The 25,491-nt window shown below is 38.9% G+C and overlaps 1 protein-coding gene across 10 annotated transcripts in view; it reads left to right on the top strand.

Annotated features, from left to right (window-relative positions):
• Nucleotides 1-25,491, top strand: part of DMD (dystrophin) — a 1,935,994-nt gene that overhangs the window by 1,228,520 nt on the left and 681,983 nt on the right. For all 10 annotated transcript variants that reach the window (XM_043505382.1, XM_043505371.1, XM_043505378.1 and 7 more), the window contains 2 exons: nt 1,841-1,988; nt 6,889-7,038. In XM_043505382.1, coding sequence (XP_043361317.1) covers nt 1,841-1,988; nt 6,889-7,038 — 298 coding nt within the window. The remainder of the gene's footprint in view (nt 1-1,840; nt 1,989-6,888; nt 7,039-25,491) is intronic.

Genomic DNA, 25,491 nt, shown 5'->3' with positions numbered 1-25,491 from the left:
AAAGATAATCACTAATGGTTCTGAGATTCATTCCAGGGCATTTAAGGAACAAGTTGAAGCAATTTCATCAGGCCCAGCTGACTTAAATACATCTAATTTACATAAATATTCTTCAACCTGTTCTCCCTATTTTGGCCTGTGGTTCTACCCCCAGTTGTTAATATTAATTGTGTTATGTATCTGTCATTAGCTTTTTTAGTGAAGACTGAAGAAAAATAGGCATTAAACACCTCAGCCTTCTTGATGTCATCCATTTTTAGCTCTCCTTCCTCACTATACTTCCCTTCATCTTTTTCTTGCTCCTAAAGAATTTATAAAACCTTTTCTTCTTGCCTTTTCTGTCCCTTGTTATGTGTAACTTATTTTGTGAACTAGCCTTTCTGATTTTGTCCCTACATGCTTGTGCTATTCTCTTGTACTTCTTAACAACCCATCCACGTTTCCACTTTTTGTAGGATTCCTTTTTGATTTTCAGGCTAAAGAGCTCCTGATGGAGCCATATATTGGCGGCTTATAATTTTTTTCTATCTTTCCTTCATATTGGGGTAGTTTGCTGTTGTGCCTTTAATATGTTTCTGACAAACTGTTAGCCCTCCTGAACTCCTTTTCCCTTAGATTTTCTTCCTGTGGGACTTTACCTAACAGTACTCTGAGTTTTTAGCAGTATTTTAAGGTAAAATATGTCACAGGGGAGCAGTTACCCCAAAACAAGGCTTATAAACTTAACTTTAATTCTGATTTTCCTAAATTGAAAAGAAATCCAAGCCTATTACAATGCAAGGCCATACATAGCTAGAGCACTTAAGCAATCTTAACGCTATCCTGTAGTGATGTCATAGCCATATGATTATAATTAAGGTATTTTAGTTTTTGTAGTCCCAGATTAAATTTAAAATATTTTTTAAAAACTCACTTTTCGGAAAGTCACATTCAGAGTGTTTACAATATCCCTGTAATGTATTTTATCCTTAAGTTTCTGATACATATCTCAAATTTAATTTCTACCTTATAGCTTTGTCTGGGAATTTCTTTGTTTTTATACCACATTATAATTTTGTATTGTAGTTGTTGCAGCTAGCACTCTCAACTATGCCTGGGCCCCCATTGTGCTAGTCACAGTGCATACGCAGTCCGAGACAGCCTCTGCCCTGAAAACCTTACAGTCTAAATAGACAAAGCAAACAAACACTGGAAAAGGGGGAAGCATTAATGTCCTAATTTTCCAGATTGTGATGTGTCCAAAGTTCATAGGAAATCTGTGGCACAGGTGGGAATTGAACCTAATTTTCCTGAATCCCAAATTCAGTTCCTTAATCACAAAAACTCCCAAAAAAATCCCCACTGGATTTAAGGACCTAACTTTAGGGATCCAATTTAGTAAACTTTGCCTTTAGATTTCTTTCAGTTTCTGAAGTTGGGCTTTCATATCATTTGTGACAAAGGGCTCATCCCGCAGAGTGGTGGACACCTTCAACTCCTATTGACTTCTTGGCCTCTTGCAGGACTGGGTTAAAAATCATAATTATTTGAGATGGAAGGTAGTTTAGAACTGCAAATTAAAACTCCAAGCTTATTTTCAGATACATTTAATTCTATTTATCATGAGTGATGTTTCTTTTCTGATTAATTTTGAAGAAATATGTAAAGTTTTGCTTTTAAAGGATTACTGTTAATGTGAAATAATCTGTATATTTTTCCTCCATTTAGTTATGAATTATATTTTGTATTAAAAAGTGATGATTTTTTTATTTTTATAATAATAAAGATTGCATTTGAAATATAATTACATATGACACAGAGTTCCCCTATTAACACTAGTGTGTTTTTTATTTTACTGTAGGCTGGAGGAAGAAAAGAATATTTTGTCAGAATTGCAAAAAGATTTAAATGAGTTCATTTTATGGTTAGAGGAAGCAGACAGCATTGTTGGTATTCCTCTGGAACCGGGAAATGAACAACAGTTAAAAGACTCTCTTGAAAAAGTGAAGGTAACATAAGTTCTTTTATTTAATGTCGTCTTAGTTTGTCATATCAGCATAAACAAATTGAATTGTTGTTGTTCTTAATCCAGATTGATTTCTGTCAAACACGTACTTGCTATTATTCCACAATGTACTAGATAATTCAAAAAATTGGAAGTCCTGATTTTAAAACCCAGGTACCAGAATATATTGCTTGCATTAAAATTAGACTAGAAAAAGTAATTGAAAATCTAAAATAAGGAACAAACTTGCACCAATAGTGCAATGGATTATATATCTAATAGCTTTTGAATTCCAGATTCTACAGTACTTTACATTTGATTCATTTTCACTTTAGCTGAAACTTTTCTCTCAATGTATGTTTATTTCTTTGTTTTCATTATGCCTTCTCATTTCCAAAATGATTTTTCGTTTTAGAGTTGTATATTACTACAACTGTGAACTGGTAAAAAATGTCTCACTTTGCCACCCTCTTTTTGTATAACTTGTCAAATATTTTTTTCTGTGTTTGATCTGACCCCCCCCCCCACCATCAGAATAGTAAGCATTTTGGCGGGAGGGGATGAGGGGAGGGTATTAAGCTAGTAATTATCTGCAAACCATAGTGATATTCATAAACTCTGTACAGTAGGGGCTGGTATTTTTGTGAGCTGGCATTGTTAATGTTAGCCCTCAAATTGTTAAATTCATGAAACTTTATACCATACGTGATAATTGATGAATACAGAAATTGGTGTCTATTCTCTTTTAAGTACATAGCTTCCATTAAAATTACTCAGTTAAATATATCAAGTGGAGAATGGACCACTAAAGAGTATGAAGGAAAATATTTCTAATTGCTACTATGCTTCATTGAGGATGGTACTGATTTGTGGTAGGCATGTCCATTGGCTGGATGCATTTAATTGTATGGTTAAAGTCCTTCAAATCTGAGATTTTTTTAAAGCTATTAAATATACATTAGTTTAATTAACTTTGGCACCTGATAATTACAGTGGAAAATAAAAAAAAATGTGATCATCTCCTAAGCTTGTTAGGTTGAAAACTAAAGCTGAGCAAAAGACTTTTAACAAAACCCCCAAGAACCATGTAAAATTCACTTGGTTTCAGGTTCCAAGTTGAAAAGATGTCCAGGTTTGCTGAAAGTTTCAAAGGAACTTGGGCCCAGTTTAGAGCAGAATTATAGGTTTGTGTCAGAATGAAATGAAGCTTCGAGTTTTGCTTGCTTTCTATAGGCAACGGGACTAAATTCAGGGTTTCTATAGAGTTTCTCTTATAGGACTAGTCTACTCACAGTTTTTATACCACTTTAACTATATTCTCTTAGTGTACCATTTAAGAGAATAAGCTATAAGTGTATAAAGCACCTTTATGCTGATTTAACTGTGTCCACATTAGATGTTGTGCTGGTACAGCTATATGAATACAAAATCACACCCTTTATTTAAAGTGGTACAAAAACTATGTATAGAGTAGGCCTATCATTAGGAATTCTTTAGAATCCTAGACTTGAAGAAAAGCTCCAGGACAGTGGTTCTTAACCTATTTATCATTGTGGGCCACATATTCAGCCACAAAGTGTTAACTGGGCCGCATGTTGAGAATCACAGTGCCCCTCACCTAAACTGCCCCACAAACCCCTATGCTCAGTACCCTTTTCCCAGAAACTCCTCCACAGAGTGGGGCCAGGACCAGAGAACTGGGCATGGGGCAGAGACCCTGACCCCGGACCCTGCTGCAAGGGGACCCGGACCTCTGCCATGCGCGCTGGGGGGGGCATCTGGCTGCCCAGAGCCTGAGCCCTGTTGCGTGGCAGGGCAGCCGGCAGCTCGGACGCTGGAGCCCACCATGCGGCAGGGCAGCTGGGAGCCCTGAGCCTGTGGCTTTAGCACATAGCTGAGCTGGGCGACAGCTGTGTGCTAATTGGGCCACATGTGACCTGAGGGGCCTGGGTTGAGAACCGCTGCTCCAGGGGCTTGGGCAGAAAGGGTGAAAACTGAACCCAAAGAAACCTCTCTGAGTGATGCTGCTGAATTGTATATTGCTCTTTTGGAATCTCTTTCAGATATGCAGCAAGTAGCTGGAGCTCAGCCAATTTATAGTACTCTAATTTTCCCAATGTGTGTATGTCTTTAAATATGAAAATTATGTATAATAGATATGTAACAAGGTTTTAAAAAATGCAACTTGTATCAAAACCACAAATAAATGACCCTGGAGCATCTCCAAGACAGCAAGGGTATACATCAGTCTTAAAAAGACAAAGTAATGATAAGTTCTTTTTCTCCATCTCCTCAGGCATAGGAAAGAGGGGAAAATAAAGGAGACATTAGTTACCTTTATTTCAGTGTTTTGGCAGGTAGGTTTTTAGAGATCCAAGGATTATTATAATAAAATCTCTGTCTTCAAAGTTTATTTCCAAGCAAGTAGAAAGAAAAAATAGTACAATTAGTTATTGCCAGCAGACAGAATCCTCTACATCTTTTTTGCTTTATTCTCTAGAGAAAATTCTCCTCTTGTGTGTAATTGGGATGAAAAGAAATCCTCAGGCTAATCATAGCTGCAAAACAGACACTTTTTGTCATTCCTGACTAGTCTGTGTTTAGCAGGAAATGGGACGGAGAAGAAAACCTAATGCTTAATATTAAGATCTTTAATTTAATTAACAAATGTCTTCATTCTTGGCTGAACCATTTTAGCAACAAGATATTTCCTTGTGGAGGGCTGAAAGAAATCCCAAAAGGGTCTTTAAAAATATAAAATAATAAAAAACTCAAAGTGGGCAATTTTGATGAGAAAAATTAAGTTTAAATGAAAAGTCTTGGGCGCCCCAGAGATTCCAGTTAGAATACAAGAAAACTGCCTCCCTGTTATCCCCAGGCATAGCCAAATGTGAGAACCTCCAGGCTTCCCAAACACTCTGTTATCTATTATCAGATGGCTAGTCATCTGTTGAGATCTGAATTAGCTAATGACCTATTGTGTCCTAATTATGATCTTACATCAATGTAAACAGAGCAGGCTGTAATTGCCCTTCATTTGTACAGTTTGTTTCTCCCTATTGAGCTGTTGGGCTTTTAAAACTAAACCATCCTCAATAACTATAATTTTAAAACTAGTTTGATTGTAAAGCACCCTGCAACTGTTGGAGGGGAGACAGTTTCATATAAGCCTTTTTTTTTCCTGCAAGAAGTTACAGTTTGCCTTTAGAAAAGGAGTACTTGTGGCACCTTAGAGACTAACAAATTTATTTGAGCATAAGCTTTTGTGAGCTGTATCTCGTGAAAGCTTATGCTCAAATAAATTTGTTAGTCTCTAAGGTGCCACAAGTACTCCTTTCCTTTTTGCTCCTTTCTGTATATATTAAAGGTAACCGTCTGTGACCTCTCCTTCTAAAATACTTCTACTGCCCTCTTAATCCACAGAGGTTGCATTCTTCCTCTTCCTAATGAAAAAAATCTCTCATTATTAGACACATAATGTAATATTAGCCTTCCTATGACCAGGCTATTTCTATTTCCTATTTCTATAAACCAGATTGTCTTATTGGTAGTGTCTATGGAAGATGCATGTATGGCTAAATGGACTTCATCCTGACTGACTGAATGTCAGAAAGTCAGAGGAAGAATTTTTAAGAGGCTTTTCATATCTTTCATCTGCCTTTGTTTAAGTTAGCCCTTCTAGATGCAGGTATACTTCTGCTCTCGCAAACCTAGTTTTTAACCCTGTGAGTCAGTAATATCAAAAATATGAAATCTAGGAACAAAGCAAAGAAAATATTATTTATGGACAGAGCATTAAATGTCCATAGCACTTTAAACAATCCCTGTCCTCTGAAACTTGCAATCTAAATGAAATGCTACCTACATTAGAAAGTTGTTGGGTTTTTTTTGCTGCGAAGCTCCTCTGTGCTTTCATACATATGTATAGAGCTTTGGAGGGCTCAGACCCAAATGTACTAATGTCAGTAGCTAGTAGCTGCATTCTGGACAGCAGGTCGGGGAGATAAGGGCATATATGGATGAAGATTCTCTTTTCAATATGTATTAATGTGGGAGGGGGAAACGTATGTTAATGAGGGGGGAGCCCCTCCCCTAATAATCCATCCTTTAGTAGTTGTCCAAAGTCAAACCTACTGGTGAAGATATTTTTTCCTTAATAGCTCAGGCTTTTAAATCATGCTATGAGCCACCTCTTTTTTTTTCGATCCACCCAAGGGAAGTTACCCCACCCCCAGTGATATAGTAACTATTAAAGATTCTTTTGTGGCCCAACTCGGACTTTGATAATTTTTAAAAATGATGGCTGCAGAAGTTTTCACTTTCTATTATATAACTGGTTGGTTACTTGATATGTAAAGCTAAATTGACACTATAAATTTGCAGTAATTGCATACTAGAAGGAGAATGGATTCAGATTATGGAGACACAAACACGATAGGCAGGACACTCCTAAACATTACCAGTATCCCTCTGATTTGCAGTGTTTATGAATATATTATGAACATTATTGCTTATGAGGTTGGACCACAGTGCTTAGCTCTGCACAGAACATGGAAGAGACATGGAACCTGCTCTAAAGGACTTACAGTTCACACAAACAAAAGGCAGATACAATTAGTAAAGCACCAGGTGACCAGAAGGAAAGCTGAATCACACAGCAGAGACAAACTTTTCTTAAATTTCCCTCAGGGAGACAGTCTTTTCCCAATATAAGTCTGCCTAATAGAGTCAGCATTTGCTGTTTTTTTCTGAGCCTTTTTAATTTAGAAAGCTATGGTTATTTTGTGCTGAATTGAGCCCTGAGCCTGGTCTCTGCAGCTGATAGACTAATCAATAGCAGTGAAGATAAGGGAGTTGAAAATTCTGCCACAGTTCATTTTAGATGTTGTATGTGTCTGTTCCAGTTAAGAGTGGAAGAGCTGCCTCCACACAAGGGAATATTGAAACGATTAACTGAAACTGGAGGAATAACACTTGGAAGTACATCACTGAACCCAGAAGAAAAACATAAGCTTGAAAATAGGCTCAAAGAGGCTAACCATCGCTGGATAAAGGTTAGACATATTAGCAATGATATTATGGCATATAACTCTAATCTGTTAGAAGTACTTATACATTCTGTGAGGAGTATGCTTTTTCTCTGAATGAACATGAAGGTTAATCTGCATCTGTTATGGGATAAGAAGAAAAAAAAGCAGCAAACAAGAATTGTAGCTGTGATGCTGGGTGACTTAACAGTGGTATGGTCAAGATTCTTTTTTTAAATGGGTGCCTAATGTTAGTTTTCTGCAGCCATGTATGAGCACTTAAGTAAGTGGTGTTCTGTTACAAAATGCTGAGCAGAGAGGAAGGATTTGTTTTCCAATCCTGGCTGTTTTGTGGCTGCTACTGCTGGTCTGAGGCTAGAGTAACATCTGTAACATTTATGGCACTGCTCCATTGGGGGTAATATCCAATGGGTGTCTATATTTGTGGAACCACTGGCCACACCCCAGCTCTTTTCCCTCTCCAAAACCTTAAAATTATACAGGCAGCCTCTGTGGCGTTGGGCCCTGCATCATGCAGGCAGGCCTTCCATGCTTCCTCAAATCCTGTCTCCTGCGCAGCAGCATTGTACTTATTCTGCTATCTTAGATTTCTGTGCCTGTGGAGAAGGGTTTTGGTGGTTTTTATTTGAATATATGAATATATATTGCTATGCTGAAAAGTGTTAATGTTGGCAGTCAGTCACACATTAAAGGAGAAATTGATGAGTATTCCAAGTACCCCTCAGGCTACCTCAGGCTAAATGAGGTAGCAATTAAATGCCCCTTTATTTATTAATAGTGGAAACAATAGAAGCCATCACCCAAGGCACAGAACAGCATGGCAAGGCTTGAGCAGAAGCGGAATTATGTGGGCCAAGGAGCTTTCCTGGGGACTGATTGCATACTCAGGATCTGGGGCATTGATTAGGTTGCAAATACATGCATGTATGAAAAGAACCTGAAAGCAGGGGGAAATTCAGCAGATAGTGAGAGAATCAGTGCTATATGCCCCTAGTAAAAAACCAAGAGAGCTTCTTTTAGGTAGAGTTCTTACTGAGAGGTTAGACTTGAATTTTTGAAAAAGGAAACACCTCCTATTTGTTTCTACTGTGGTCAGGGAATCATGGTACTTACATGGCCCCCATCATTGTGGTATCTGAATGCCTCACAGTCTTTGATGTGTATTTAGCCTTACTGAGAGGTAGGGAAGTTTTATTATCCATTTCATAGCTGAGGAATTGAGGCACAGAGAAGCTAAGTGACTTGCCCAAGGTCACACAAGAAGTTGGAGAACAGAGTCTTCTGAGTTTGAGGCTAGTGCCCTAACCACTGCATCATCCTTCTTCTGGACATGCCTTTGTGTACATTCTTTGTATAATCAGGATTACACCAAAAAATCATTTGATTCATATAATCAGTTTCACTTCATTACAGAAACAACTTTTCAAAACCTTGAAGATTGGCTAACTGCTCAGGTTGAAAGAAGAAACAATATTGACCAAAATTTGCAAACCTAGATGGCTAGAAATGGGTGCATAAATCAGTATTTAGGCACCTGCGCAGAAGTGTCCTTTTCTCTAGAAAAGGAGTGAGCTCCCAGATATGTCTCTGAAGTCAATTGTAAATGAATGAATTCAACACCTCTGAAAATCAGGTGACATCTAATTACATGACTAAATATGGATTTACATGCCTAACTTTTTTATTTTTTAAGAAAAGTGTGTTTTTTTTTGTACAAGCTGTTACAAATGCATTTACACAAAAATTGTGATTTCTAATTTTATCAGACTCTGAATATAATCTGTCATTGACTATATCTGTATTCCAAAACTTTGTGAAAGGGATATCTTTTTACATTCCTTTTTATGTCCTGATTGTTAATACAGAAATGTTCTATTTCTCACTTCTCACGGCCAGAGTGACCCAGAAAACTATGAGCACCTTTGTAGTATATGAAAGTCAGATCTCGTTAGTTCTGGGGTCTTATCTCAGGATTCTTAAACACCCTTGCTAGCTGTAGCTTCTCTAGGCCTTGGTTCATGGTATATCATGGGAGAACTTGTCTTTACATCTCATGGTACTTGACTGGAAGTGCTTATAGCCTGCCAACATCTCCAGCAGAGCCATTTTTGGGTCTGCAAGCTCCCTGAAACAAGAGCCAGTAACAGTAATCCAGCATTGGTGGAAGAACTTCTGCTTGTGCTTTCACTCCTATTTCGGGAATCAGGCAGAATATCTCTGAGATGCTTCAGCAGCAATATTTGTCCTATCAATGTCATCTCTCAGAGGGCAGTACTGACATGGCAGCCAGAACCTAGCTGATGCTGCTCATGGCTGTTGCCATAACCACAGATTTCCCATACATACAATGGACCTTCTGGAGCAAGATCATGGGCACTGATTGGTGGGATCACATCATCTTGCAGACCTGAGATGACCAGCTCTAAAACTTATGTGAGAAGAAGTAGATGTTCATGGAGCTGTGTGATCAATGTCAGGACATGTGCATGAGGATGGCCCAGGCAGTCCAGAAGCAGGTTACCATAGCTATCTGGAAGCTGGCAACTCCAGATTTCTACATGTCCATGACTAACCGGTTTGGAATTGGCAAGTCAACTGTGGGGCTTGTGGTAGTGGAGATTTGTGAGGCCATCAGGACTGTGATTTACCCAAAGGTGTTGGGCATAAAAAATGTTCCTAAAAGAATTGCCGGCTTTGAAAGAATGGGCTTTCCAAACTTTTCTGGAACTGTCAATGGGACTCACATATCCATAGTTTGCCCTCCATAAGAAGCACGGGAGTATATAAGCTGCAAACAGTAGTACTCCATCTTTATTCAGGCCTTGGTCAATAACAGAGGCTGGTTCATGGATATCAGCATGGGATGCACTGGCAGGGTACATAATGCCAGGGTTTTCTGGAGCTTGGAACTTTACCTTCACAGACAAGATGGGCTATTATTCCCATCAAATGGTATTATGAATGGAGTCACTGTCCCCACTGTTGTTCTAGGGGATCCTGCATGCCCCCTTTTCCATGGCTTATGAAACTGTATCCTGATTATTTTTCAGAGTAGCAGCCGTGTTAGTCTTTTTATCCTGATTATAGAAGGCCTGGCAAAAGAAAGTTCAACTAAACGCTCAGTAGCTGTAGAATGATGGTGAAATGTGCATTTGGCAGATTAAAATCTGTGTCACTGCCCTCAAAATCATTTGGATGTCTATGTTATCAAAACCATCTACATTATTGTGGCCTGCTGTGTATTGTACAATGTCTGCGAATACAAAGATAAGTCATTTTGCCATAAGTGGACTCAAAACACTGCTGAACTTATACACTCAAAGAGAAAGTACACAATTATTATTGGAACAGGATCCACAAATGTAATAGAAATCAGGGTGCTTTGTGTGCCCACATCATGGGTTTTCATGGTGCAATGCATGAGGAGGAATGACATAGTATTTGTAATTGTGCCACACCCATTCCACTATTTCTGGGAGTGGGGCAGGTTGGGAAACATTTATTTTTATTAAATTTTGTTATTCATTTTATACATATTGTTTGTGTACCTCATCATACTGTTTTTGGATTGCTGTGATAAAATCTTATGAATTTTGTTGTGCATGTTATCGAAACTGGTCATGTACCTGAACACACAGCATATGGATTATTGTGATGTTTCATTTTGATAAAATTAATGAAACCTGTTTTTACATCCTTGTGTGGAAACTGAACATTTTATTTTAAACATTCATGCAAATGACAAATAACAATGTAAAAATTAAGACATAAAAAGCAATACACAAAAACAGTGGCTATTAACAAATCAAACAGACCAAAGTGCACAACAGTCAAACAACGTATATTGTCACCATAGCAGTTTAATTGCCTCTGGGTGCTCATTGGTGTCCTGTTGTCCTTGGCTCTTCTGGTGCATTTTGCATGAGTGGATCGCAGTTGAACAATATTGGAGAACCAAACAGGGTACATCTGACTGTTCCATATAGTGCTTATTGCTTGAGACGTGGACCAGCCAGCCCCAGAATAGTCCAAAGGCTGTATAGGCTGCAGAATATCTTAGCTCGGAGCTGACTCAGTGCTGTGACAAAGTCAAACCAAACAACTATAAGAGCGGTGGAAGGCAGGTTAATCAGCCACAGAATGGTAAAGGCTCTTTTCCCCATGAGCTGAAAAGAGGTTACCTCAAGTCAACTAAGGCCATCTGAGTCCAAGTAAGGGCTGCCTGTGACCTTTAAAAACATCCTCCCCTAATCAGAGGGTGAGGAAAGAGGAGAGACAAACTGCAGCATGACTCATGGCAGCAGGAAGAAAAAGCTTTTGGATGGAATGCTGCTCTCCTCCCTATGTCGAAGCAACCTTCTGCCTGTTTGGGGAAGGACTGGCACCTTGAAGCCAGCATAAAAAACAACACTCCAGAGAAGGGACAGGGAAAGGTAATCCCTTTTTGTGTTATGAATTTGTTTCTTTGGTTTGGCTGATGCGCACTTCGTGGGCCTATCCTGAGGCCTACCTTGTAAAATACTAAAGAATAAAACCTGAGTGAGGAATAAAATCTCTCCAGAGTGGGACTGATTGACTCCAGGCCCTCCCATCACCAGTGGGGGGAAACGGTTAGTCCAGCAAGGCGAAGGAGGTGCCTTGCCATAGCGTGTGGAAGTGGGGTTGGTGCTGGAACTTGAGCTTGTTGTCTGGTGGCCATCAGAGCAAGCAATCTCTTGAAAAGCTCCTGCTGCTGAATTTTATCTTCCTCCCTCAATGTGTTGTCATGCTTCAGGAATGGCACTGCCAATCTCTCTCCATGCTCTGAGGAGACTCTCTGTGTCTTTCCAGCCTTTTCTTCACTTTCTCTCACTGGTACTAAATTTGTCGTTTGAATGTCTGCCACTTCAACCCTGACTGTCTTCCTTCTTGTGTGTTGGCTGAGAGCTCCCTCAGGCACCTTATTCCTTGTCTCATTTGCCTTGGCAGGTCCTTTCACCTCTAGTGGACAGAAAGTGCACATTATTCTCTGATCGTTAGAAAAAATACTTTTCTACCATTTTCCAGGAGCCGGATCAATTCAGGATCAAAGGATGATGCTTGTTATCATTTGGTTTTATTTTATTCACACAAAAATCTCTGGACAGTGCATAAGATCTTGCAGGCTATGCTGCAAGCCAACATATATGATGGTAAGAGCACATAGCAAAAGCAATTAAAACCATTTATAAATCCTCACAATTTTTCCCAATGTGTGTGAGAGGGGGAGGTTTTATTAGCATTGGTTTTACAATACTTTCATGTGGGGAAAGCTCTGGAGGATGTTCTTGGTCTGGAAGTGCCAGTGTGGAAGTATGGCATTCTGTTTCAGGCAGAGGAAAGCCACCCATATAAGCTAATGAGATTTTTAGGCATCTGGTGACTGCCTGGCACATCTATGAATGGAGGGGCTTATGTGCTACAGAGGCATCCCTAATGAGTATGCCCTGTCCCAGAATGTAACTGGCTGTCTGGAGTTCCTATTCAGCAAAACATCTGCATGCATCATCAGTCAGGAATGGGACAAAAATTCTGGGAAAATCAATACAATTTTGATTTAGGATGAAGACACATTAGAGTCCTTAGAAGTACCTTGTATTCCTGGATGGACCTTCCTGTATTTGACTAAATACATCATCTGCAACCATTGGGACCCCTAATATAGGGAAGCATGGACTGAATACAACTGCAGGTACCATTTGGATTCAGAGTACTGGAAGAAGCAGACTAGATACATCCTCAGACATGATTTGGACTCGGAATACAGGCAGACAGAACAATCCGGGATGATCCGGTGTGACTGATTTCTAAGCTACATTGTATCTGCAGGAGAGGGAATGTAAGGCTCATAAGTTTAATGCATTGACCTGGCTTTGTAACAGTAAGTGTATATTTAATACAAATGTCACAATAATTGTTTTTAATAAACATTTTTTTCACACTTTATTGTATCCTTTCTGAATTCTGTGTGCTTTTGGGGGTGAAGTGGGGAGTGAAGCAGCCTTTAGGAAAGTGGCCTGGGTTGCCCCCTCAATGGAACCACACTACAACCCTCTGCTTGTAACAATAATGTAATTTGGCATAACCTGAAAATCCTTTCAATTCCTATATTAACAACAAATATGGTGGCTAAAATATAATGGGTTCCAGCACAGCTTCTGCTGCTATTTCACGTGCAGGCTGCTACGCATAGATTCACACCCATAAGTTTCACTTTTAACGTTAAAAGAGATCAAAATCATAAAGTTAAACTTTCAGTTGAAATCACCTATTTTCAGTTGCTTACACACTGAAGTGTGCAGAACTGCAAATTTCACATGATTTTTATGCAAGCTATAAACTGTCCCAGACTTGCTTCAAGTGGACATAGAGAAGCTCAAAAGGTTTTGTGGTTTTAACAAACTTGATCTGTGTTTCAAATTTGTGATGAAACTCCAGTTCAGACAAGTTTAGTGTGGTTTCAGATTTCATTGTGAATATGCTGTTAAGCTCTATTGCTTGTGTCTTTAGAGGTAAGATAAATCAAAAGAAAGTATTAGACCCTTCTTCAGTAGCTAAAGTGCTATTGGCACTCGTATATGCCACAAAGAGAGTGGGAGTGTTAAAGTGAAGCAATCTATTTATCCTAATTCTTTTGTAGTCTGAAAGGAGCATAAATTCCTGATTTTCACATGGTATTTAAAGCTTGTGATAGCAGGCTCAATTGCCTCCCTGATCCCCACTCCTTTCATTTGTTGGAAAACTACAAAAGCCTGGGGTCACTAGGGGCCAGAACCAATGTGGAGGCACAGGCCTTCAGAATGGATGACCATGACCTATCTTGTAGATCTCCTGGGATGTGCAGGGCCTGTGGTGTGAGTCCTGAAGCCTATTGCTTTGAGAAGCACCCCCCACTTCCCTTCCTTGCTGATAGAACAATGTGAGGTGATTGCTCATAGACTTTAAGGCAAGAAGAGACCATTATCATCTTGTCTGAACCTCACCCACCCATTCCTGCACTAGGCCCATAACTTCTGGCCGAATTACTGAAGTCCGTAAATCTTGATTTAATGAGAATCCACCATTTACTCTAATTCAATCCAGCAAGTGACGGTTAAGAGGAAGGAAAAAAAATAAACAAACCAGAATCTCTGACAATCTGACGTAGGGGAAAATTTCTTCTCAAACCTAAATATGGCGAACAGTTAGACCCTGAACATGTGGGTGAGACTCACCTGGGAAAGAATTCTCTGTAGTAACTCAGAGCCCTCCTCATCTAGTGTCCTGTCTCTGGGGGTTGTAGATATTTGCTAATAGCTGTTGTGGATGGACAGTATGCCACTGCAGGCAATCTCATCATACCATCCCTTCCTTTAACTTATCAAGCACAATCTTAAACCAAGATAGATTGGGTTTTTTTCCTTCCACCATTTCTCATGGAAGGCCGTTCCAGAATTTCACTCTTCTGATGTTTAGAAAACTTTGTCTAATTTCAAGCCTGAACGTGTTTGGTGGCCAGTTGATATCCATTTGTTCTTGAGCAGACATTGGCCTTTACCTTAAATTACTCCCCTCCATCCCTCCCTTGTGTTTATCCCTAAGATGTATTTATAGAGAGCAATCATGTCTCTCCTCAGCCTTCATTTTATTAAGCTAAACAAGCCAAGCTCCTTAACATAGGTTCTCCAGACCTCTGACATCCTAGTAACCCTTCTCTGCACATATTCCCATTTGAATTAATCTTTCTTAAACCTGGGAGACACAGTATTCCATATGAGGTTCACCAGTACCTTGTATAATGTTAATAACATATACCAATGTCTACTAGAATTACCTTGCCTTTTTCACATCTACATCACATTGGCAGCTCATAATCATCCTTTCATCAACCCCCAGATGTTTCTCATCCTCTGTTGCTTCCACTGTAATACATTCCCAATTTATAGCAAAAAAATTTTTTTTCTTTTTTTCTTCCTTAAGTGCATGTAGTTTCCTGATTCATTCCCTGCCCCCTTTTCTTAAATATAGGCAGTATATTTGCCATTCTCCAGTCATATATTAAGACCCTCCAAGTTTACAGATTCATTAAAAATCGTTGCTATCGGGCTTATAATTTCATATGCAGTTGCTTTAATATTCTTGGATGGAGATTATCTGAGCACTACAATTTGTTCCCATTAAGCTGTTTGAGTTTGGCTTCCACCTTGGATATGCTCATTTTTACTTCCATATATTTGTTCCCATTATCCACTCTGGCACTGTGCCCAAGCTCTTTATTATTCTTATTAAAAACTGAGGCAAAATATTCATGTAGGTGTTTGCCCATGCCTAGATTATCTGTAATGTCCACCCCATCCTCAGGGTTTAGTGGTCTCACTTCTTTTTGTAACTGTCTTTATTTATATGGTAAAAGAACCTTTTACCATTGATTTTAATTTATTTTGCAAGGTCCAACTCTGCTTGGCTTTTGGCAATTATCACACTTCCCCTACACTTTCTAACCTCTAAGACTTTGCTGATCCATCCCTTCTTCCATTCCTGTAGGATTTCTGCTTTCTCTTACTAACCTGTTTAAGATGCATGTTCACCCAGTTTGGTCTCCAACCCTACCCTATGAGTTCCCCCCTCCCCCACCCCCTTTGCTTGGGTTACAGGCTCTAGATATTTTCTACAACTTTCACTTAAAGTAATTCCAAACTTCTTCTACATTCAGATCCTTGGGTTCTTCAACATAGTCAACTTCATTAACAAATTCCCTATTTTTTTTAAAGTTTGCCCTTTTGAAATCAAGGACCTCTAATTGTGGACCTATTTTTGTTTACCCTTCCATTAAGTTGAAATGAATTAACTCATGATCACTCAAACCAAGATTGTCCTCTATGACCTCTGTTCTTATTAATAGGAAGTCCCCAACACCTGCCTCTTCCTGGTGTTGGTATGATTCTCCAGCCTTCCCTTCTATTCTTTCTGGCTGCAAGTCGTTTGTCTTCTGTTCTCTCTTGCAATCTTCTGTAAGTCATCCTCTATCCTCCAAGGGCTCCAAACTCTGACTATCTCCATTTTCTCTGCCTTCCTTCCTGTAGGACTAGCTGTTCTTAGATCTTTGGTTACTGCCTGCCTTTCATCTTCTTTTTCCAACTTGCAAACCTGTACCTCAGTGCTATTTCTCCTTTGCTAGCCGGTCTTTTCCTCTGCCTTGTTCTTGTTGTTACATGCTTCCAGTGGCCACTTTCCTCGTCCAGCAATCTACTCTCATAATTCTCTGGTCCAGCATGCATTTTCAAGTCTTGATGTTTCCCTTCAGCCTTCTCTTTCCATCGTCCGCTCAAATCCCCTTTGAAACTCAACCATCATTTCTAGCTGCTTCTCCATCCTCTGATCTTCTCTTCCATCAGATCTACCAGGTGGCATGCAGGGATCCTTGTGAGGTTATCCTTTCCTTGGACCCCTTTCAAAGAGTTTTGCTTTGTGGATAGGCAGTTCAGCTAGTCACTTCATAGATGACATTTTGTGTGCTGGGAATGTCATTCCTGGTGACCTCATCCTACATTACTTTAGAATGTATTATGAATGGCAGGAAGATTATGTTAAAATGTAGCTACATTGGAGCAGACCATTAGCTGGTGTGAACTGGGGTAGTGCCATTGATTTTAATGTAATTATGCCAATTTATACTAGTCAAGGATCTGGCCCACTGTCTTTTTGGGTTATGATGGGTTTTTGTTTTGTTTGTCTTGATGTGAATGATATCACTTGAGTCTTGACCTTCAAGGTGACATATTTGAAATAAGTCCTGTTCAAAACTTCTTTATAGTGACAGAACTCATTGCCCTATAGCAATGAAAATAAGCCTAGAAAAGAAATCAAATATGAAAGGAATTGCTGTCAAATAAAAGGGACTTTTTGCTTTGCTTTAGCATTCTCTTTGCTTTTAAGTGTCTAGATCACATGGTGATGACCTTGAGAACAGATATTTGACGAGTTTTCCTTCCTCTGGAATAGCAATAATTTTTAAATGACATTTTTGTCACCCTTCTAAATAGTGATTTGAATATGCTATGTTAGATTCAATTTAAGTAGAGAACAAAGATTAAAGGCCACATTTAAAATCATGGCTTGTAAACTCCAACCCAGTTTCATTTATTATACCTTCCCAAAGTCAATATTTTGTGTAATATTGTGCTATCTTTATGAAAGGTCTTAATAATACAGAAAATAAAGTGTCCTATCACAGTCTTTATGCCTTCGCATCAAGAATTTCACATTACTTATTTCCATAGCTCAAAGAATCTAATAACTAAACTTGTATTGCTGTGTCCGGGTAAGCTGGCCACCTGGTGCTTCAAAGCATAGAAAAGGGACACTAGGCATTGGAGTTGGTGATGAATTCAGTGCTTGTCATATACCACCTGCCAGGGCACAACAGATCTGTAATGGGTTTCTTACCTTTTATTGTGCAAGTAAATGGATTGATAGATTAGGCCTGGGGCCAGTGAACCATGGAATCAGAGGTTTGCTGGAAGGAGTTTATTACTCTTTAATGTTGTTCTTGCTCTCGTCAGCCAAGAGAGATGAGCTAGATTATCTGAAAGTAAGCTGGGTGCCACAATCCGCATTCTCATCATTTATCTGCCTTAGTCTTCAAGACATGTACTGTATGGATTGTGAAGGTTATTATAAGTGTCTGATGGAGACATTTTGGTTTGCTGCCTTTTAATTTGTCTGCTGGTATTAGAACTAATTACTAAACATTGAAGAGACTGTTTCAGTGTTGACTTCCAGAGCAAATCAATTTGTTTTGCTCTATGAACAAAAAAATGTGAGTGGAATGACATGGCTATAATTTGTGAACATTTTTTGTACCACCAGGAAAAGTGCAGATCGTCTTAGCTTGGTTGATCAAGTGTAGAGAAATACAAATGGGTATAGAAAGCATGCAGGAAGTCAAAGTCACAACAAGGTTATAGTTCATGTGTTGCCTTTAGTAGTGACTCTTCATTGGCTTCCTATGTTGAAGTCAAATTTTTCATGAAAACATCAATTAATCAATCTTGGTCTGTGTTTATAGTTACAAAACTATGACACGATGTTATGTTAAATGTTTTGGGTGTATGTTGGGTGTATGGTTGGATTTTTCACTTTATTTATTTTTAATTAAAGTGAGACACTCAATATTTTGAGGGGGGTGAGATTGGAGCTATTCCAATGGTTTGTCATTATATTGACGAAACCATTTTTGCTATGAAAAAAATGTAAAGTTCTCCCTGCTGGTTTGTCACATAGACCATTAGCTTACAAAAGTTGTTTTTATAAAGGTGCACATGCATATTTACATCAACAGTGATGCTGATACTAGAGTTGGGCAAAACTTTTCGACTGAAACTTTTTTCAGAGAAAAATGCAGACTTAGCAACACCAAAACATTTTGTGAGTGTGCATCAGTTTTGCTGAATTGTTTGTATAAAGAAAAAACCCCCAAATCTAAAAAAGTCTAAATGTTTTATTTTGACATTCTATCTGAAACATTTCAATTTTTTAAAATTTGAACGGACTTTTCATTTTGAAATTTCCTTCAGTTTTATTTTAAAAAATTGAAAAGTTTTTTTAAAAAAATGCTTCAAATCAAAACAAAACATTTAATTTCAGGTTGAGCGAATTATTGAAAACAAAAGTATTCAAAATAACATTCTGAAAAATTTTGTTTGAGCTGACCCAAATACATTTTCTTTTGATTTTTTCAGAATTGCCAGTAAACCAAAAATTCTGTTATTTTCCTAGCTCTAACTGATGCACAAAAGCTGAAAAATAGCAAAAGGCAATCATGCTGTCTTCCCCACCACCCCCTCCGCTGAGTAGAAAAGAGAACTGGAGAACCTTGGAGAACCTTACAACAGTGGAGGGGCCATATAAGGACTTACATTGGTAATGAAAGAAAATAGGTACCTATAGATAACAACACTTTATGTGTATGCTTTTCTGAGAGCCTTTTTGACAATGAAGATTTTAAACTATTTTAAAAAATAGACCATGGTCCTTTAAGCAAAATTTAATAGCAGCAATAAAGATCATAGTATTTGTTCTAGTATCGGGCCTAGTAAGCATATAAAACATCAAGGGTGTCTTCCCACCATGTTGGTTGGCTGCAAAAATAAAACAGTGCTGACAGCCTATGCTGGTGATCTTTTGGGAGAGGTTAAGGCAAGTTGCATATAAAGATATGCCCTTACAATCTAATCTATTCAAAGCTGATTATCTTTCAGAAATTTCTGATTTTAAAAAAAGTCTAAAGTTTTGAACTTTATGAATAATTTGGCATTGATAGTTCCATGCATTTCTAAACTAGAGAAGTATGGTTGTTTAGACTGTAAACAACAGACCATGTTGTATGTGTCACGAGTATATATATTTATTTCAGTTAGTGAATTTATTCACTAATTGTTAGGAGTAGTTATTTTTAGTCCTATTAGCTGTGCTTTGGTGCTTTACCCCTTTTCCCTGGATACCGCTCTAAGAAAGGGACAAGACACCAGGATGTGGTTCAAGTAGGCTACAACTTTATTAAGTAACGCAACTGGAATCTATCTGACAATGACTCATTCGATGCAGGTCATCCATCCTTCCTTCTGTAAGCTGTGTCATGTGAGAGAGGCTACCCTCAATCCACCCCCTCCACAACTTTAACCTGATTCCAGCATCCCCCTTTGTAAGAGGATTGAGAGTATGGGAAAGAGGAGGTTGTCTCCATGCTGTACAAGATGTTAGAAGCCCCAATCCTGTTCCCCATCTTCTTTTGGAGATGCTTTCTCCTGATCTTGCATCCAGTTCTAGTTTATCAGCAAGCTGGACACCCTATCGATCAAATCCCTGCCAACCTGGGACAATGTAAATTTTACAACTTATCCTACCCACCTGGTGCCTCAGCTGCTGAGAGAAAGGCAGAAAACCTAGGTCAGCCAGCTCAAGTTTCCTTCCCAGTCCCTACAAGAGAGTAACATGTCCACAGTAATGTCTCAGAACGCAGTCCTATTCTAATCACAAGAAGTGGTGGGAAAGCGAGAGTCAGAATGGCACCCCAGGCAGCGGTAGCATTTATAGGCCTTCCCCTTGGGGGTACAGGAGCCAATAGGCTTCTCTTGCATTCTTTTCCCAGCCACTTAGCCAAGAAACTCCCCCACCCCCACCCCCCTGTTCACTAATAGGCTGACTACTTGCAAGGACAGGAAGAAGCAAGGAGGGGGCCATACTGACAAGGGCCTAGGATTTTCTTTCTCCTGTTGTCCCAGACAAAGCACGGAATAACAGCCTTGAAACGGAGTCACAGATAGTCCTCTTGTTTTTATACTAGATGATTCCTTACACCAACAATATTCAGGTTACTCCCAGTCCCAAAAGGCCAATCATTTACCCAGGTCAGTTGTACCTTAGATCTCTCACCAAAGATCACTCTTGTAGCAAATCCTGTAACTAAAGATTTATTAACTAGAAAAAAGAAATGAGTTATTTATAAGGTTAAAGCAGGTAACACACACACACACCAATGACTTACAGTCTTAGGTTTCAAAAGGTAATAGAAACTGCAGTAATATGCAAGTTCTATATATCCTTTAAGGCTAATCCAAGCTAAGTAGTGTGGTGATCCCTTATTTATGTTTAGAAATATTGCCCTCTCCAAATTCGAAGCAACGTAACAATAGAGTTCCTTCTGGTCAGGGATTTTTATTCCCTTCCCCCAGAGTTCAAACTGTGATGGGATGAGGGTTTGTGCATGTTCCTTCTTCATGTGGGGGGAGCAATTAACAAAATCTTTTGTCCATTGATGTTCCACAATGATTTGTCTGGTGTCAATAGGTCGTCTTTTATTGGGCAGGAGATGACACCTCTATGGTAAACTGGTATTTCACACTTGGTAAAACTTCTATGTGGGTTTCCAGTTTCATAGCAAACACTTTTATATTTACAGAGCAAACACTTATAAAATGGGATACAGCTATTATAAGTGAAATTAATGCATGCAACAACTCACAAGCATTTCATATAGTCCAATTACTAAACACATTCTGATAAAGATAACATCTATTTTAACAATGCTAACTCACAGGTGAGCTGCACTGGTTTCCAACTATGTCAGTGTTCAGTGAGGGCTAAGGTCACAGGGAGTACTCACAGAGAAAAGCACTACTTAGTCTGAGGAAGGTTGGAAAAATTTGACCTTCTGTCAGAGGTGAAATAAGCCGGTCCGGTCCGGCATACTGGCAAGAGCCAGTACGCAGCCGACCGTACCAGCAGGGGGCAGCTTCCCCAGGCTGGCGATTTAAAGGGCCTGGGGGTCCAGGCAGCGGCCGGAGCCCCGGCCCTTTAAATCACCACAAGAGCCCCACTGCTGGAGCCCCAGGGTAGCAGCGGCGATTTAAAGGGCCCAGGGCCCTGCTGCGATGGCAGCAGCCAGAGCCCTGGGCCCTTTAAATCAACACCAGAGCCCCACTGCTGGAGCCCTGGGATAGCAGTGGTGGCCAGGAGCCTTGGAGCTCCAACAGTGATTTAAAGGGCCCAGGGCTCCCAGCAGCCACTGCTGCAGCCCAAGCTCCATGCCCTTTAAATCTTGATTTAAAGGGCCTGGGGATTTAAAGGCCCTGCCTCTTCCAGTTGAGGCCCAGCTCCCCTGCTCAGGACTCTGGTGTACCGGTAAGTCTTTTAAGTTACTTTCACCCCTGCCTTCTGTTAGTACAAAAAGAAAACATGCACTTGCTTCCACTTCTTCATTGTGACTATTGGACGTGGAAAACAATGTATTGCAAGTTTTGGGAGATGAGACCACACATATCGAGAATGAAATACTCTTATCCTGCTCAGCCATCAAAGGTAATTTTTAGTCATTAAGAGAAGCTTCAGGCCTTAGTTTTTGTTCCATCTTATGTCATGCTGTAAATCATCCCAATGATTGCTATCAGAAAAAAATGAAGACTATGATAAACCATGAGGAGACACAGGTGACAGATATTTTTAGTGCAGCAAGTTTCTGTATATTGGTTTACTCCATTTAGTTGAAGTCATTTTACAAGGTGGATTATAATATCCACTTGAATGCCTAGAATCAAGGATAAGTATGGGCATTCGTGGTAGACAGAGGAATGTGGACTAGTTCATCTCAAATTGAAGTTAAACCTGGATACTTGCTGTTTTTAAGATTAGAGACAAATTGAGGAGATTGCAGTGTTCATGTCAGGATTAAACTTGAATTTGGGGTTCTGGGATGGTTTAGTACTAAGGTTTGGATTCGGAAACTGCAAAATCCGTTGAGCTACTATTGACAGATTTTTGCCATCAAAGGCCACTTCTGATCTGAATCTGTAAAACCAGCCCTTCCTGGTTTTGTATTTGACGCAAAATCAAAGTATAAATGAGGTGTTTCAGATCTGTGGATTCAAAGAAGGCTGGGAATCACAGTTGTCTGGTAGTCCATTTACTGTTTCAAACATGACAGTTTTATAAGAGCTGGATTTAATTTTACAGTCTCAAGAAAAACAATTACTCCTGACCAGAGATATGGTAATATTGTTCCTTTCCTTTCTTAACTTAAAAAGAGCCTGACTTTACAACATATTGAAATAAATGGGAACTGGTGATAAAGCCAAAACTAAAATCACATGAATGCTATGTTTGGAATTAGAAGGAATTGGGAGCGGGGGAGGGAGGGAGAAATAGATGGCACATCAAAAAGGAAAATTGAAGTTGATAGTCCCTTATTTTAACCTTATATATAAAAATACTCTGATATGGAATTTCTAAATCTGTGAAGGAAGACAAAAGGGTCTCATTTCAGTTGGAGAGATTTTTATTCTGGGCAAGATATGGAAGAGGCACTATTGCTCTGACTATTTGAATCTTTCAGGCAAAGGTAATTTCTAAATTACTGTTTGAAATAGAAATAGAGAGCTTCACAGTTGGAGAAAAGTTATATTTAGCTGAATGTAGCCTTTCTCCCTTTGGTTTCTAGACGCAGTGTGTGAGCCAATTTACAGATGATAGAAACTTTGGACTTAAAGAGAGTGTCCACATGTATTTTTAAAAAAGCAAAGACAAGAAATAGAATGTACTGAGAGAGAGGACCTAATAAGATTTCCAGAACTTTTATATAGATTTGTTGCTCCTTATTAGAATGCAGTTTATTTTCAGTGAACTAAGATAGGAGATTATCCATGTGAATTTACAGCGGAGCCTGTTATTGTAGAAATGTCTCACCTGAAAACCAAACTCTCAAATAGGAAGATAAGGTTGCTAAGCAAAAAATCTTTTATAAAAGACTACCATGACTCTATTCAACAATGGTCCAAACCATACAGATTAGAGCAGTGTTAATGCAATGTTTTGAGTTCTTTTTGTAGAATATGTTAACAAGGGATCACTCCTTATTACAGCGTATGGGGATACTTATTTGCTATATTGTCAAAATGAATTAAGTACAATTTGTGATGCATTGATCTTGCTGTTTTATTGAGCTTGTTTACTAATTCATGAGTAAAATTCAGTAATTCACAGGGGGCATCCCAGTCATTCAAGTGAACCAGGCAGAATCTATCTAGAAATTTCACTTTAGATTAGAAATACTTTCTTTCTTATAAAACAAAATAATAAATGAAGAAACCCAGAGGAAAACTATGTGACTTATTGATTTAACATTACTTGTAGCAATGGAAACAACTTAATTTAAAATGTTTCATATTTGTAATTTATCCTTTTTGATATACAACGTTGTTCTAGCAAAATAACTTTTCTATGTTTTTAGGACATAGGTTATACATTCAGCTGTTTGTATACGTGCATTTATTTGAATTGTCCTGTGACAAGGCAGCATTCTATTAAAATTAGCTTAGAAAAGGTGTAATGTTCAGTGATTACATGTAGGGTTACCTGAAGTATCATGAACAGTAGGGTTTCTGAGGATTGTACTCACAAATAGGCCTCTAAATAGACAGATGGAAAGACCTCTAAATAGAGTACCAACCGTCTTCAAGATATCTTGGAGTACCAACAAATAGCTGGATTCAACAAAATATGTAATTTAACATTCAGAGAAGTCTCATTTCAAGAAGATGGGAGATCTGGGAATAGTCTGAGCCCACTAGAAATCCTGTGCCCTGAGGATTGGCTGGATCCATTATTTTAAAAGCAAAAGACAATTATTCAACAAAAGTAGCATTTGTACAGTAAACCACATGCATTTTATTGATAGGCAGTGTTTTCTGATATTATAGGACTGGATTGGAAAAGATGAGCTACTCAATGTCTTAATAAATGAATGGATGATAGGTACATTAGAAATACTGTACTTAACAGAGATTGTTATGGGTTTGCCACCAATTCTCTGGTAATGCTGCAGAAGTCACTTATCGTCCTGGTGACAATGATATTATAACATTTTGAAGATCTAAAGGATTGTAGAAGTGGTAAGTGTTGCACATTATTTCAGGATTCCTGCAGTGAAAAAATGTAATCACTGTCATTTTATTAATGACACTGTCAATTTCACTCAATTTCTTATTTAGCAATAGTTTCTCCCCCTCCCCCCCGACACACAGTATATTGTTTACCATTGTTTGAAAGGTTGAGTCATTCTGAAGGCCGTTCGAAGAAAGAGGAGTTGAAAAACATTTGAATATCTCAACCACACAATGCTTATAAAGTATCAAGATCACTATTGAATATCTGCTGTTCCTTTTTTTTTTTAGACAAGTTTCTGAATTCCTCAAGCTCAGGTAGGATTTTTTTACAAAGAACAATGTTAAAGTATTGTTCCATTAGCTTTGCCTGTATTGTATTTTATTTCCAGGTCTGTTTTGAGCTTAGCAATACATTACAGTAAATATATTCTATCTAATGCAATCAAAAACCTCTCTCAGATGTATTTATGACAAATGACTCTTCTGACATTCTATACAATGTTGCCCATGGACTTCAGGTGAGGCTGTGTGCATACATGTGTACAGCTACCGGAAGGGACTACTTAGAAGGAAGCTGCCATAATTTGAATGGTTCCCTGTGACAATGACCATAGGAGCACCACCCCCAATCCATGGAAGTCCAGGGCTGTGTCCATGGTGGTCTCATACTGTCATTTTTGCTCTGGTGCCCCTGGCAGTTTGCCCACCAACTGGCTTCTTGTCAGTTGGCTCCATTCAAGCTATCCCCACTGTATTAACTCTTGTTGAGTAAATTCGGCAAGGTCAGAGGTGGACCTTTGTGCCTGCTCCATCTCCATGACACCACATGGAGAAGGCTTTGAAGATTCTGCGAAGTTGTGGATGGGGTCCATTTCTGCATCTGGATCAAGGAGTCCTGATGTTTTTATTTTTGTTTCCTTTTTAACTTTTCACCAGCAAGTGCTATTAAGACAGTCTCTCCTAGTAATGGGCTATGCCATGCCATATTTCTGTAAGTAAAATTTCCATATATTTCAATGGAAAT

The sequence above is a fragment of the Dermochelys coriacea genome, chromosome 1 (genome assembly GCF_009764565.3).
Source record: "Dermochelys coriacea isolate rDerCor1 chromosome 1, rDerCor1.pri.v4, whole genome shotgun sequence".
NCBI lineage: Eukaryota > Metazoa > Chordata > Testudines > Dermochelyidae > Dermochelys > Dermochelys coriacea.
This window is presented reverse-complemented; position numbering and strand designations above follow the sequence as displayed.